At 18.3% G+C, this 18,055-nt stretch overlaps 5 protein-coding genes across 5 annotated transcripts; 2 read left to right on the top strand and 3 right to left on the bottom strand.

Moving 5' to 3' along the window:
• Positions 1-624: 624 nt before the first annotated feature.
• PRSY57_0322700 (Rh5 interacting protein, putative) lies at positions 625-3,885 on the top strand (the record flags this gene model as incomplete). Its single annotated transcript, XM_012905851.2, has 1 exon — positions 625-3,885. The coding sequence occupies one exon, from the start codon at positions 625-627 to the stop codon at positions 3,883-3,885; it is 3,261 nt and encodes a 1,086-aa protein (XP_012761305.2).
• A 451-nt stretch (positions 3,886-4,336) lies between these two features.
• On the bottom strand, positions 4,337-5,665 carry PRSY57_0322600 (conserved protein, unknown function; the record flags this gene model as incomplete). Its single annotated transcript, XM_012905850.2, has 1 exon — positions 4,337-5,665. One exon carries the CDS (start codon positions 5,663-5,665, stop codon positions 4,337-4,339), a length of 1,329 nt encoding a protein of 442 aa, XP_012761304.2.
• Positions 5,666-6,446: 781 nt separating this feature from the next.
• PRSY57_0322500 (hypothetical protein) lies at positions 6,447-7,772 on the bottom strand (the record flags this gene model as incomplete). Its single annotated transcript, XM_012905849.2, has 1 exon — positions 6,447-7,772. The coding sequence occupies one exon, from the start codon at positions 7,770-7,772 to the stop codon at positions 6,447-6,449; it is 1,326 nt and encodes a 441-aa protein (XP_012761303.2).
• Positions 7,773-8,872: 1,100 nt separating this feature from the next.
• Positions 8,873-13,540, bottom strand: PRSY57_0322400 (hypothetical protein; the record flags this gene model as incomplete). The annotated part of the gene is made up of 1 exon (XM_012905848.2): positions 8,873-13,540. One exon carries the CDS (start codon positions 13,538-13,540, stop codon positions 8,873-8,875), a length of 4,668 nt encoding a protein of 1,555 aa, XP_012761302.2.
• Positions 13,541-15,521: 1,981 nt separating this feature from the next.
• Positions 15,522-16,050, top strand: PRSY57_0322300 (translation machinery-associated protein 7, putative; the record flags this gene model as incomplete). The annotated part of the gene is made up of 3 exons (XM_012905847.1): positions 15,522-15,539; positions 15,724-15,821; positions 16,002-16,050. The coding sequence occupies 3 exons, from the start codon at positions 15,522-15,524 to the stop codon at positions 16,048-16,050; spliced, it is 165 nt and encodes a 54-aa protein (XP_012761301.1).
• Positions 16,051-18,055: the final 2,005 nt, after the last annotated feature.

The following is an 18,055-nucleotide window of genomic DNA, read 5'->3' as shown; positions in this document are numbered from 1 at the left end:
AAATATTGAAATATATATATATATATATATATATATATTTTTTTTTTTTTTTTTTTTACTTTCTATATATAACTTTTTATTTAATGTGAAAAAAAATTATCCATGGAAACACCTCATATATTTTTTAATAGAATAAATCGAAACTTATTAAATGATATGTTTAATGGAGGTTGTATAATTAAATTTAAAAAATAGTATAAACATATAAATATAAATATATATATATATATATATATATATATACTTATATATATATACTACCATGCTTCGTCAGTAAATAGAAAGGGGACTTATAACCACAACCAAAAAACAAAATATAATATAATATAATATAATATAATATAATATAATATAATATAATATAATATAATATAATATAATATAATATAATATAATATAATATAATATAATATAATATAATATAATATAATATAATAAAAATGTGTATATATTATAAAATGAACACATAAAATTTTTTTATTATGAAAAAAAGAGCACATTGATAAATTTTTCAAAAATAATAAAATATATTATATATATATATATATGGTTGCTCATCAATGCTAATTATGCACTTACATAAATAACCCTTTTATCAAAAAAAAAAAAAAAAAAAAAAAAAAAATGTTCAGAATTTTTTTTACCCTTCTTATAATAGTATTAATCAATAAAATATCGGCAATTGATTTAATAGAAGGAATTTTTTATGAAAAAAATGAAATAGATAAATTAACATTTTCTCTCGATCATAGAGTTAGAGATAATTTAAAAACAGATTTGATTTTAAATAATAATGGTGAAAATGATTATGCTTATTTAAACAAATACGTTTATACTATATTAAATCGCGATTCAACAGAAAAAATTAAAACATTTTTTTCTCATAATAAAGACATGAAATCATGTGATTATTTTATATCAAAACAATATAATTCAAGTGATAAAACAAATCAAATATGTTATAAAAAAACATTTTGCGGAGTAGTAATACCAAATAGTGAAGAAATAAAAACAAATAAAATAACAAATGACAAACTTTATTGTGCACATTTCAATTCTACACATATAATCATTTATTACATATCACAACCACTTTTATTAGAACCTGATGTTGTTTATGAAGAAACATTTTTTGAAAAAGGAAAACATGATCAAATTAATTGCCAAGGTATGTATATATCTCTAAGATCTGTACATGTACATACATACAATGCTATATTACAACAAGAAACACTTACATATATTAAAAATTTATGTGATGGAAAAAACAATTGTAAATTCGATTTTGATTCCATAAAATATGAAAATAAATCACTTACTTATTATTTGTTTTTTATTAATATACAATATCAATGTATAAGTCCTCTGAATCTACAGAAAAATGAAATGTGTGACGTATATAATGAAGATATAAATAAAGCAACATGCAAATATGGTTTTAATAGAATAGAATTATTAACAAATGCATGTGAAGAAAATTATAGATGTACACAAGATATATGTTCAGTAAATCAATTTTGTGACGGAGAAAATGAAACTTGTACATGTAAAACATCATTATTACCATCAGCTAAAAACAATTGTGAATACAACGATTTATGTACTGTTTTAAATTGTCCTGAAAATTCCACATGTGAACAAATAAGAAGTGGGAAAAAAGCTGAATGTAAATGTGAAAATGGTAAATATTATCACAATAATAAATGTTATACAAAAAATGATTTAGAATTAGCCATAAAAATAGAACCACATAAAAAAGAAAAATTTTATAAAAATAATTTATTTCAAGGAAAAGCATTAAAACCAGAATATATTTTTATGCAATGTGAAAATGGATTCTCTATAGAAGTTATTAATGCATATGTATCATGTTATAGAGTTTCTTTCAATCTAAACAAATTGAAATATGTTACACAATCATTAAAAAAAATGTGTGATGGAAAAACCAAATGTGCTTATGGAAATACAATAGATCCAATAGATGATTTAAATCATCATAATATATGTAATAATTTTAATACAGTATTTAAATATGATTATTTATGTGTATTCAATAATCAAAATATTACTTCAGATATGAATTCACTTCTTCATTCTAATATACCATCATTATATAATTCAAGTATTCTACCAGATATTAATAAATCTAAATTCCGTTTGATTTCAAGAAACAGTCGAACCAACCAATATCCTCGTAACAATATATCCATGCTAGAAATACAAAATGAAATATCCTCACACAATTCAAATCAGTTTAGTACAGATCCAAATACAATTGGTAATAATATAAACAATATGAATATTAAAAAAGTAGAAATTTTCAGAAGTCGTTTTTCAAGTAAATTACAATGCCAAGGGGGACAAATAAATATTGATAAAGCAATTCTAAAAGGTGGAGAAGGATGTAATGATTTACTTTTGACGACTTCTTTAAAATCATATTGTAATGAATTATCAGAATGTGATATTGGTTTAATATATCATTTTGATACTTATTGTATAAATGATCAATATCTTTTTGTATCTTACAGCTGCTCCAATTTATGTAATAAATGTCATAACAATTCTACATGCTATGGGAACAGATTTAATTATGATTGTTTTTGTGATAATCCTTATATTTCAAAATATGGAAATAAAGTATGTGAACGTCCAAATGATTGTGAATCTGTTTTGTGTTCACAAAATCAAGTTTGCCAAATTCTTCCAAATGATAAATTAATATGTCAATGTGAAGAAGGATATAAAAATGTTAAAGGTAAATGTGTTCCAGACAACAAATGTGATCTTTTATGCCCATCAAACAAAGTTTGTGTTATCGAAAATGGAAAACAAACATGTAAATGTTCAGAAAGTTTTGTTCTAGAAAATGGTGTGTGTAAATGTGGTGATGATTATAAAATTGAAGATGGTATTAATTGTATAGCCAAAAATAAATGTAAAAGAAAAGAATATCAAAATATTTGTACAAATCCAAATGAAATGTGTGTTTATAATGAAGAAACAGATATTGTAAAATGTGAATGTAAAGAACATTATTATAGATCATCAAGAGGTGAATGTATATTAAATGATTATTGTAAAGATATTAATTGTAAAGAAAATGAAGAATGTTCTATTGTAAACTTTAAACCAGAATGTGTATGTAAAGAAAATCTTAAAAAAAATGATAAAGGAGAATGTATTTATGAAAACTTCTGTTTAATTAATGAAGGGAATTGTCCAAAAGATTCAAAATGTATTTATAGAGAAAATAAACCACATGAATGTGTATGTAATAAACAAGGTCATGTACCTGTCAATGGAAAATGTGTTTTAGAAGATAAATGTCTACATAATAAAAAATGTTCAGAAAATTCTATATGTGTAAATGTAATGAATAAAGAACCAATATGTGTATGTACATATAATTATTATAAAAAAGATGGTGTATGTTTAATACAAAACCCTTGTCTAAAAGATAATGGTGGCTGCTCTAGAAATTCAGAGTGTACATTAAAATATAATAAAATTAATTGTACATGTAGAGAAAATTATAAAAATAAAGATGATTCTTGTGTACCTAATACAAATGAGAATGATGAAAGTTTTACATTCCAATATAATGACGATGCATCTATTATTCTTGGAGCATGTGGTATGATAGAATTTTCATATATATATAACCAAATCATTTGGAAAATAAATAACTCAAAAGAATCGTACGTATTTCATTATGATTATCCAACAGCAGGTAATATAGAAGTTCAAATTAAAAATGAAAAATTTCACACTATTATATATTTGAAAAAAAAAAAGGGCAATACTGTTATCTATGATGATTTCCAAGTAGATCATCAAACATGTATATATGAAAATGTATTTTATTATAGTAATCAGAATTAGTATATAATTATTTATTAATATATATATATACATATATATATATATATATATTAATAAATTTATATATCTTTTTATTTAAATTAATGCATATTTCTTCATTTTAATATATACCTTTTTATTTACATTAAAACTATCTTAGCCTATTATAATAAAAATAGATTTTATTTTATTATTATTTTTTTTGATAATCACAATTATGTAAATTTTTATCATAAAAAAATAATTATATAAACATAAAAATATATATATATATATATATATATATATATATATATATATATATATCATAAGGAATATCCTTAAACGTATATGTTGCAACAAAAAAAAATCAAATACTAATATTTATATTAATATTAAAAATAATACTAATTAGAAATAAAAAAAAAAAAAAAAAAAAGACAACCCCCCCTTTTGTTACACATTTATTTTAATTTATCTTATCATTCTTTTTTTATAACATTGTGTCTATTATCCATGAATGTTTTTTCCAGTTATCGAAGAAAAAATCTTTTAAATGCTTTTCCCTTTTACAATATTGTAGTTCAGTCACATGAACACCATTTACTATTAAAGGTGTACTTTCCTCCTGAGAGATGTTAGAAAATTCTTCAGAATAATCAATCAAGATTTCATAATGTAAAGTTAAAGGGTTCAATCCTGTATCTACATTTATATAATATATATACGTACTAATATATATATGAATATCTTTTAATATTTTAACAAAATTTATATATTCTTCATGAATATTCATACTTGTATTATCCATTATCTGATTAGGTGTACAATGAACACTAATATTCAATTTATGTTGTGATAATTTTTCTAATGCATTTTTTTCTATATTTATGTTATAAATATTTTTATTAAACCCTGGGTCTAAGAATATGATAGAATCAACATAAGACCAAAAAAAAGGTCCTTCATGTGATTCTCTTAACAATGAAAATAATACACTACATCCTTTACTAAATCCTATCAATACTAATTTGTTTTTTATTATATTTTTCATAAATATATTATTCTTTCTTTCTTTCCAATATATATTTTTTTCCGTCTTCAATTCGTTACCTAAATAATTAATCAATGGTTTATCACAACAAATATAATAATAATTTTTATTATTATTATTATTATTAATATTATTATTATTATGATTTCCATTATCATTATTATCATTATTATAATTATTATCATTATAATTATTTTCATTATTAATTATTTTATGGAAATTCCCTTCATTTAGTATATCTTTATGTAAAACCTCATTATTTAATGATAGTAATAAACACAGTAAATGTTTTATACCTTTTGCTCTTATATTACTATTAATGTATTCATTTTTAATAAAAGAGACACTTTTCTTATTTATTTTATTTTCCATATTTAATACATCATAATTATTTTCATTCTCCCTATTCAGTTCATATATATTATTATCTAAAGGTATATCACACGGATTTAAAAAATTAGAAAATGTGGCTAAATAATTTGAAAAATCATTAGGGATAATAAACAAAATATAATCATATAAATACCTCTGTGATAGTATCCAAAATAATGCTTCATAACTATAACAATAATTGGTACATTCACATGTTGACTCTGTTTTAAATGATGTATATACTGAATTACTAAAAAAATAAGAATAATCACCAGGAAAAAAGATCACATATTTCTTTACATACTCTTCACTTGTTAAAATAGGTTCCCTATATAATATTGTGTTATATTTCTCATTATAACCACATATTTTAAAAGTACTAAAACATACAGGCATCTTATATATAACAAATATATTTATATGTTCGATAATTCATTTGTTAATAAGTTATTTGGAATGTTTTTTTTTTTTTTATATATTTATAATATTAATTGGTATGTATTTTTTATATGTTTATATGTTAATAGGTTTATTTCTTAACTTTTTATTTTTTTATTTTTTTTATTTTTACTTTTTTATTTTATTCATTTTTTTTTTATTTTATTCATTTTTTTGATTTTATTTATTCCTTAAATTAGAACGCAGCAAAAAAAAAAAATAATAAAAAATAAACAATATTCTTGCAATTTATATAATTATAAGTTAACTCAATTTTTTAATTTTAAAAAATATAATAACTTTTGTGTGTTTGTAAAACAAAGAAATTCTCTCAAAATAGACAAAAAAAAAAAAAAAAAAAAAAATTTAAATATAAAAAAAAACATATTTATAAATATTATAAATATGTGGGTAATATTTCGAAATAATTTCCCTATTACATGTGTATACAAAAAAATTAAAAAACAATCATATATAAATATAAATATATAAATATATAAATATATATATATATATATATATATATATATATGACATTATTTTTATTAATAGTTCATAAAAAATATTAGCCTTAATTTTTGATAAAACTAATAATATAAAATTTTTTATGATCATAGAGGTCTACAAATTTGTGTCCATTAAAAAATTATTATATATTCATATATTTATTTTGTTTAAAACACATATGTATTTTTCTTTTTTCTTTTTTTTTTTTTGAGATTTAGAAAAGCTAGTTTTCTTAAATTTCTTTTTTTAATTCAATCATTTCATTATTCAATAATAACTTTGCGTGTAGAAGAAAAAAAGAGGTATCTGAAGAATTTCGAGTAGCTGTCATTTGAATAACACCTTGTTTTTCTTTTACTTGAAAAAATATTTTACTGTTGAGATAATTTTTTTCATGTATCCCTGATATACTTAATATTTGTACTTGTTTATGGCCTAATATATTATGAAGATGTTCATTATGTAATACAAAATTTTTAACAAAATTTAAACTAGAATAGGAATTTTTATATATATAAATTCTTTTAATTGCTAACATTGTAGAAATGAAAAAAGCACATAACATAATTTGAGATAAATATCTTTGAGTATCATTTAAAGTCTTTCTCTTATTATCATATTTACAATAATAAGAATTATCTTTAATATTACCATATATGGGATATATTTCATACACATAATAAAAATTATTATTAAAAAAACTTCTTATATAAAATAAAAAGGAATTTATAACACTATTATATCCTACACTATTTATATAATTTGTTGAAGAAGGACATATGTTATCACTTTGAAGTATATCACGTTTCATATTATCATTGTTTATAATTTTTTTTTTTTTTTTCTTTACAACCATTATATTGTTTATTTTCCAAACAGATGCACCCTTTATTATATCATATATTTTTTCATTCTTATTTTTAATATCATCTGATAGTATTAAATTATTATTTTCTTTAATATTATTCTTCATTTTATTTTCATGTTCATAATTTTCTTTACTTATTTGATCTTCCATTGTAGTTGTAACAAATGAATAAAGAAATAATTTGACTTTTAAAAAATATTTTTTTATATCCTTTTTTATCAAAAATGGATTTTCCAAATATATAGAAATGTCCCGATTTTCATCATCATCATCATTATTATTATCATCATTATTATTATCATCATTATTATCATCATCATTATTATTATCATCATTATTATCATTATAATTTTTATTATTTTTTTTTTTATTTATCCTTATAGCATTTACATTTAAATATATCTTCTCATCGTTATATGAAAAGATCAGTTCACATTTTGCCCTTTCATTTGAAGAATCGATATTACCTCTTCTTCTTAATAATTTTAAATTGTCACCTTTCTTATAATTTATATATATTTTTAAAATGTTTATGGAATCATTAATATAACAATGCCTGTGCTCAAAGTTTTTAAAATACTTATAACTGAATAATATGCCACCATTTATTAATAAAAACCACGTGCTTCCTAAGCAAAACGCAAAAGGGTTATTCTTATAAAAATTTATTATCCGACTTTTTATAAACATTTTATAATCTTATTTCTAAGCATATCATTTTTAGTTATGACAAAAAAAAATAAAATAAAAAAAAAAATAAAATAAAAAAAAAAAAAAAAGATATATATATATATATATATATATTATTTATTTATTTATGTATATATGTATGTAATGTGTACAATTTTGTTTACTTAAGATTTATTTCTTTTCATATTCATTTTTTTATTTACATATATTTAATATATATATATATTATTATTATTTCATTTTAATATTTATAAATATTATAACCTCTTAAATAAAAGCATACAAACATATATTAATAATGATTTATATATTGAACATATATATATAATATATTTTATGAACTGTAAAAGGATTTACACATATATTTACATTTACTTTTTTTTTTTTTTTTTTTTTTTTCCTCTCTCTCCTACAAAAGTATTACTCCTTAAAAAATATTGAAACCATACATTTTTTAGTTTTTCATTTTCACCTTTTTTATATAACAGTTCAAAAGATCAAAAAAAAAAAAAAAAAAAAAAAAAAAAAAAATTAATATAAACTTATAAAACAAATAAATATTAATATAATGAAATATATATATATATATATATATATATATATTTAACTTAATTATCAAATGTTTAAAAAATAAAAGTAACACATAAAAATTATAAAATTGAGGTTCTTATATATTTATTCAACACATATTATAAATAAAATGAGAAAGACTTATACATATATAAAATATATAATAAACACAAATATATATATATATATATATATTTATTTATTTATTCATTTTGTGAATCATTCTTGTAATATATAAAATAATATGTTTTCTTCTCATTTTAATAATTCTTATGTGTATTTTTATAAGTGTGAGAATATATACAAAACTTTTATACATTACTTTTATAATTTTTTGATCATAATATACAATTTTTTGCATATTCTTTTTATAAAAACAACAAATATATGCACATATATATATATATATATATATATATATATATATATGCCTATTTATATATTCATATCTTATCATATCTTATCATACCTTATCATACCTTATCATACCTTATCATACCTTATCATATATTATCGTGTACGTATATTCCCTATCGACGATAATAAAATAAGGATGTAAATAAGGTTATTAAAAAAAAGATTAAAAAGAAATGAACATATGGGGAATTATGCATAGACATTTTAAGAAGATAAAAAATGTGTTCAAAAATTTTCTTTTTATTATTTTCTTTTATATGTGATGAAGGGTTATTAATTTTTGTCTTTTTACATGACACATCATTTTTTATAACATTACTACTATTTTGAATAATATATTTGTAAATGGGTGGTATGATAGCTCTAGCTTTATTACTAATATTACTGTTATTATTTTTATGATTATTCTTGTAACTATGGTTTCTTTTGATTTTATTGTTTGTCTTCATTTTCATCTTGTTACTTGTAAAATGATTAAATGATAAAGATGTTTTATGTTTTCTTAAAAAATTCATATAAATATATTTCTTATTTTTCTTTTTATTACATTTATGTAAATATAATAACATTATATGTCTAGTCATTTTATGAAATATCTTTTCACATTTTTTTCTTTCTTTTTCTTTTCTTCTTTTATAAATAATAACTTCTTTTTTACTTCTAACATGTACATATTTAACAGTATACCAAATTTTTTCAGATGCCATTTGATACTTTTTACATATCCCTTCATAATTTAAAATAAAATCATAAAGTACATACTTGAAAAAATGTTCCACAAGTAAATGTTTTCTCAAAATATTATTATTTAAATCTAAATTATTACATAAAATGGAATATGGATAATATAAATAAATATTATTATCTTTATAACAATTATTATTAAAGTATAAATCGTTCCTTTCTTTATCTTTTCCTTTTTCATCATTTAATATATGATCGATATATTTATCATACGTTTTCATCTTACTTAATTCAATTTTCATATTATACGAATTATTGAAATTAATATTATTACTATTGATATTAATATTTATATTATTGTTTTCTAAATCGCTCCTATGTTTACTATTATCAACTTCAAAACCATTAAAACTACTAACACTCTCAATGTCTCTATTATTATTATTATTATTATTATCATCATCATCATTATTGTTATGGTTTTTTTTTTTCTTATTATATTTTTCTTCCCTCAATATATTATAATAAGCACTATTACAATCACTATTATTAACACAATCATTAGATACATTATTCCTTATATTATTATCACTATTTAAACTATTTTTCTTATATGCTTCCTTTATTTTTATTTCTTTTTTATTATTATTATTTAAGGATGTTACATTCCCCATGACACCAAAAAGGGTATCTTTCATAGATGTATCCTTCACAGATGTATCCTTCACAGATGTATCCTTCACAAATGTATCCTTCAATTCATAATTTTGTATATTATTATATTCTCCATTTTTATAATTATAAAAATTCAAAATAGACTTCTCTACTGTCATATTTTTCAATTCCTCTTGTTTGGCTTCATAATCAAAATGATGAAGAATGAAAGGATAACTATATATGGGTGAAAATGGGGGAAAGGAAATTTTGTTTTTTATTTTGTTTAGAAAGGTATCAAAAGGAATCTTATAATTCATATAATAATATGTTTTCTTTATAATATTTTCAACATTTATGTCTTTCCAATTCATATTTTGAAATATATAATGTGTTTCTGAATATAAATTATTATATCCTTGATCCTTTTTTTTTTTATTAGCTATATTTAATAATTCTTCCTTTTTATATAATATGATGGCACTCGTAAAATATATTATAAATATACCATTGTTTGATAATAATGTATCAAAAATTCGAGCTAATTTATCAAACTCAGTTAACACATGAGAATAATATGTAACCACCCAACTTAAACAAAAGAAAAATTCTGTACCACTTAATTTCAAAGAACTATTTCTTGCATTTTTCTCATTATCATTCTTTTTATAATTCCTATTATTATATTTCATATTTTCACCTTCTTGCTCTTTCTGTAATAAACAAAAAACATTATATACATCTATATCTAAATATTTTAATAATAAGCCGATACTTTTAAAAGTATTCTTAATGGATATATCTAATGATAACGTTAAATAATCAATCATATAAAATAATAAAAATCGTTCACATAATAAATATACTATATATTCTTTTTTCTTCTTCTTCTTTTTATATTTTATATATTTATTTAAATTTATATTCTTAAGTAAACATATTTTTTCAATATATTCTTCTTCCATTAAAAACATATTATTAATATTATCTTCAAATATATCATACATACAAATATTTCCTTTTTTTTTAATTAATGAACAACTATTATGTATATTATCGTTTGAATGCATATCGACAATATTACTATCTCCTTTCTTAAAATAATTTTCGAATTCTTCAAAATTTTCAAAATTTATAAAATTCGTTTGTATTACTTCTGATACGTTATTATAATTATTATTACTACTACTACTACTATTACTATTACTATTATTATTATTTTTATTATTATTATTATTATTGTCATATAACCTCTCAACATTTTGCACGTTTCTACTTCCTCCTTGCAACATAATATTATTAACATCATCATCATTAATGTGAGTACATATCTTATCATTCACATTATTAACAACAGATGATATATCATAATCCACCCCCTTTTTTTTAAACAAACTAAATTTTTTTATATATAGATCTTCTGATAAGACATCAGACGAAGAATTATCAAAAATAAAAGGCACTCCTTTTTTCCCTATAGCCCGCTTTCTCCTTTTAGAATATATACAATGACATATTTTATTAACAACATATCGTGATATAAAATGTTCTAAGAATACATATTTTTTATATCTTAAAAAAAATTTATGAAAATATAAAGTTATAAAAACTAAACAAACATCATGTACTCCTTGAGCATAATATATTTTATTAGAATGCTTATATAATATACTACATATAATATTTTTTAATATATATTGATATGTCTTTTTTATTTCATATATAATAGATTTATGAACATTCCATGTATTTACACTTCTTTTTACATCTTTTTTAACTTGTATCCTATCATTCTCATCTAATAAAACACTATCAATGATCCATCTTCTTATATCTGAATTCATATTATAATTATTTTTTATATTATATTGTAAATATGTTAAAATGTTACTTTTCTCTTCTTTTAATTTATCTTTTCTTATAATATAATCTACTATATATAAATCTATTTCTAATAAATTCTTATAAATTATTTTTAATAATTTTATTAAAAACTTCCGATTCTTCTTCTTATCAAAATTTTCTTTATCTTTATCAATACTTAAAATCGAATCTACAATTCTTTTCGTCTCTTTCTTAATGCATTTCTTTGCTTTTTTATTTCCATCATACAAACATTTAGATCTCCTCCTTATATTTCTTTTACTTTTTTTATAAAAAAATAACACATTTGAAAATAAAGATTTTTCTCTTTTAGAATTATAATTATCCGAACAATTTGTATGTTCACATGCTCCAAGTTCGTATGAATTACGAGCTGAGAAAAAATGCAGTGGGCATCTTTTTCTTCCCCTTTTTCTTTTTTTATTTATTCTTCTTTCTCCTCTTCCTGATTTTTCATCGTCACCTTTTGATTTTATGAGACCTATCTGATCGTTAACGCTCTTAAGATTATCTGAAAAGTTGGAAACATAGGAACACACAGAAGAAGAAAGGGGAGAGTTAGATGAAGAAGACAAAACGGATGATGTGGACGGATATAAAGAATAATCCGAAGAATTCAGTGAATTGTGGGATATTGATTCAAAGGATAAAGCAGAGTGTGCATTATATGAACTATGTGAAGAAACAGAAATAAGTGACGAATTAGAAGAACATGAATAGTTTGAATTATCAATATAAGAAGCATCATCTACAACAATATCATTATGATCATTATCAAAATGATCATTATTATCATCATTATAATTATTATTACCATCCGTATTATTTTTCCTTAAAACATATTTCTTCCTATTATTTTTTTTTCCTATTTTTTTCTTTTTATTTATCCTTTCCCTTTCTTTCATTTTCTCATTTTGCCCAACGTGAAAATAATTATAATTATTATCATGCTTATATTGATTGTCTTTTTTTTTTTTCCATTTTAATTTAAAATATGTTATGGAATTATCATCATATTTAAATTTTTTCTTTTGATTTCTACATAATATAGATATTGGATGTTCATTATAATTTTTCTCTTTCGATATATTTATATTAAATCCTAATAATAATAACCACACCTTCTGTCGTAATTTATTATTTTGAAAACCTCCTTCAGAAAAAGAAAAGAATTTTATTAACTCATATAATTTCTTTTTTTCATTTGTTGATACATTTTCATATATTCTTAAAATCTTTTTTAAGTTTCTTAATTTCTCATCATTCTTATCTTCACCTTTATCAAAATAATCTTTATATATTGTTACATTATTAAGCAAACATAATTTTTCATCCTCTTTCCTTTTTCTTAATATATTATGTTTTGAAATATATGTATGATTATTCTTTTTTCGTATAACTAATTTGGTCTTCTCATATAATTCCGTGTCACTTAAATTCTTGTCTCTGTTAATAGAATACTTTAATTTTTTTTTTTTTTTTTTTTTATACAAATTATCAAAATCTAAACAGCTATAATAGCCTTTTTCCCTTTCTTTCTTTTTTAAAGGATCTTTCATATTATTATTTTAAAAGATTTATGATCATTCCATTTATAATAACATAAAAAATTAAATGGACTTTAAACGATAAATATAAAATGATAAATTTGTACACAGAAAAAAAAAAAAAAAATAAAATAATAAAAATATATATATATATATATATATTTATTTATATATGATATAATACATATGAAAATTGCTTATTGGAATATATATCAATTTAATATTACTATAGTAAAATTAGGAAACAATAAAATGTAGATATATTATTTTCATATATATATATATATATATATTTATTTATTTATTTATTTTACCATATATAAAATATATAATATATATAAAAATAAAAGAGCGCAATGAATCTACAAAATTATTCTTCTCTCTTTTCATAACTTAATGCTTAAAATGAATTAGATTTTTTCTTTGAGAAAAAATATATAAATAGGTAATAATACATATATCATAAATATATATTAAAAAGTTGTGTATTCAAAAAAAAAAAAAAAAAATATAGAATAAGGTTTATGTGTATTTATTTATTATATTATATTTTATTTATAATAAAAAATTTCACATAATTAACAAATACACACACACACACACACAAAAAAAAAAAAAAAAAAAAAAAAAAAATCATTAACAACAAATATCTTTTATATAATCTTAAGGAAATATATCTACATAAAATACATACACATAAAAATATGTTCATATATATCTATATATATATATATATATATATATATATATATATATATATTTTTTATAATTATATTATATATCATCAAACATACTTAATTAAAAATTTTTTCTTATGTTCAAATAATTCATATATATATACATATATTATATATATTCTTCATTTCTTGTCTAATGTAAAACAAGAAAAAAAAAAAATTTACATAAAACTATAACAATAACTGTTAAATATCCCTTTTATAATTATATAATTATGTATATATATATATGTATATTTTTTAAAAAATTTTTTATTCATAATAATTTATATTTAAGCTTAAATCTCATCCTTATGTATTAATAAAATCTTACAAATATTATTATATATATATATGTAGTTATACGTATGTTAAAACAATATATATTCACTAACATGTAATAAAAACTATATTATATATATATATATATATATATATATTATATATGTGTATTCTTTTAAAATTTTTATAATACATATATAATCTTATGTTTAAGAATTATTACTAGAATAAAATTTTAAGAATTTTTATAATATATAAAATTATATTTTTTTTATATATATACTACATATAAATATACAGAATTGTGGATATATATAATTAGTTGAATACTCCATTATATAAACATATAAATATGTATTTTATATATATATATTATTATTATATCTTTTTGTTTTTTCCAATGATATAACCTTTTTATGATACTTCAAAAAAAAAAAAAAATAAAAATAATAATACAATTTTGTAGGAAAAGATATTAAAAAAAAAAAAAAAAAAAAAAAAAAGGAAAAGGAAAGAAAAAGAAATATATTTTTTTTACATGTTATATGTATAATATATGTACAAATATTACAAATATATTTGTGTATATACTATATAATTTCATTATTTAAATAGATTTTTTATATACTCATAATATATATTTATATATATTAATATATATATATATACATAATATATATATTCTTTTCACTTCTTGTTTCCTTCCTAATACCTAAGAAAAAATATATGTATGTATATATATGAAAAAAAAATTTTAAACTTAATTATACATTTAAATTTTTTATTTTTTTTTTTTTTTTTTTAATTAATGCTTTTTATTATTATTTCATATTACATTCTTTTAGTTATAATAATTTTTTAAAATAAATATATAATTTAATAATAAAAAAAAAAAAAAAAAAAAAAAAAGGTACATTTAATTACCTTTCAGTATTAATATTTAAATATATTTTTTAAAAAATATATATAAATATATATTTACTAACATCTTAAAAATGCCTTTGAACACACAGGTTAATATATATATTTTGTTTTACATTATTATTATAACAGATTTTTAAAAAAAGAAAAATATAAAATAAGAAGAATTTATATATATATATGGAATGTTTCTATTTATCCATATGGAAAATTAAGTACCTCAAAATAATTCTAGATTCATTTTTTTTTTTTTTTTTTTTTTTTTTTTCTTTAAAGGGAGGAAAAAAAAAACCTTTAAAAGCTGCAAAGAAAGGACCAGTAGAACTAACAGAGGAAGATATTGCTTTTAAAAAAGAAATGGCAGAAAAAAAAAAGTATATTAAAATTTTAAATATTATATATATGTACATATGTATGTATGTCTGTACATTCTGATGAAAAATCTACAATATATTAATTTCTATATTTTGTATGTTTTTCTTTTTTATTGTAATGTTTATTATTGTTCTTATTTTATTTATAAATAAATATATTTGTTGATTTTTTCTGTACAGAGCTGAAGAAGAAGCTAAGCAAAAATTGTTGAAGGCTAAGAAAAAGTAAAAAGATGCTTTTAAGTTTACTAATATAATATTATTTTATATGTCATATATATATATATATATATATATATATATATATATTATTAGGTGAAACCTTTTTCTTTACAACATTAATAATACGTTATCGAAATACAATTTGATATTTTGAAAAAGTATAATGTTTAAAACAATAAATATTACCAAGTAAATATATAAAGAAATAAGAAAATTTATAATATTATTTAATATATAAAAATATTTTATTTTACTACAAATTGTTTAGTTCATATAAAATCTTTTTTTTCTTTTTTTTTTTTATATTATAATATATGCAACGTTAACCAACTATGTGTAAATGATTTCCTTTTTTTTATATATTTTATTTATTTATTTTTTTTTTTTTTTTATGTTTAAAATTGTGATCCTAAAGAAATGAAATACATTAATCTATAATTATAATATATAATATAAATATCATGACAACCAATAAAATAAATATATAAATAAATAAATCAATATATATATATATATATATATATATATATATATATATATTTATGTGTACTTTTAAAACGGATTAAATAAATGTTTAAAGCTTATCAAAAAAGGACATTTATTTTTTATGGTATTTTTTTAAATAATATTTTTTTCAATATAAATCATTAAGAAAATAAAATATGTTTGTTAACAGATTGTATTGTAGATTTAAAGATAATTGTAAAAATAGAAAGAAATTCATAAATATATAAAAAATATTTCAATGCTCATTTCGTAAAATATTAATCGTGTTGTTAATATAAAGGTATATTCTTTGTTAATCTCATTATTATATCTTATTTATTTTTTTTTTTTATTCTTCCTTTCATAATTCAAAACATAAAACACATTTTTAAGATATTGGAGTAAATCATAATTAGGTATATTTCATAATGTAACTTCAAATGATATTATAAATCAAATATTTTTAAATATTCTCTTACCAAAATTACAATATATATATATATATTATATATATATAATATATATTATTATTATTATTTCATTGTTCGTTTTTCTTTTCTTCTTTTCTTTTTTTTCTTTTTTTTTTTTTTTTTCCTTTATTTAAAATAAATATATTTTATATTAAAAAAATAAAATAAAATGATTACATTATTTTTAAAATAATAAAATATAATACTATTTTGGAATATTCAAAATATATAATATTATATCTATTTTTTTTTTTTTTTTACCTTCATTTGTGTTATATATAATAATATGTATATAATGTATAATAAGAAGAAAATACCCCCTTTATCACCACATAAAAAAATATATCATATAAAATTATATATACAATTTTTAGGGCCCATATAAATATTTTATATTAAAAAAAAAATAAAATACTACATACTATACATATATATATATTATAAATATATAATAAATATTATTATATATATAAATATTATTTTATATACATTTAAAACCTTCATACTAAATATTAATATATTATATATATATATATATATATATATATATATATATATATATATATTATTGATGATAACAAAAAAAAATTTATTCACCTTTTAATAAAAAATGATACTGAGTAACCCTTCAGATACCCAAAAAAAAAAAAACATATACATATAAGATATAACATATATATATTTAATTATATATATTTAATAGCAATTATTTTATTTATTATATATTGAAATTTTTTTAGTTCTCATAAATTTTTGTTATAAAAAGCAGTATATTAAAAAATAAGGAACCCATAAATATTTTTATATAATATATTATATATATTATGTATATATTCAATTTCGTAATTATTTTAATTAATAATATATTATATATTATATATATATATGTAAAATAATATTATATATTAATATATATATATATATTTTACTATTAATATAATTTATTTTATAATGTATAATTAAAATTTTATAATTTTATTTTTTTCTATTATATATATTTATATATATATAATATATATAATATATACATTTATGAAAATAATTTAATATTTTCAC

The sequence above is a fragment of the Plasmodium reichenowi genome, chromosome 3 (assembly GCF_001601855.1).
Source record: "Plasmodium reichenowi strain SY57 chromosome 3, whole genome shotgun sequence".
Lineage (NCBI taxonomy): Eukaryota > Apicomplexa > Aconoidasida > Haemosporida > Plasmodiidae > Plasmodium > Plasmodium reichenowi.
This window is presented reverse-complemented; position numbering and strand designations above follow the sequence as displayed.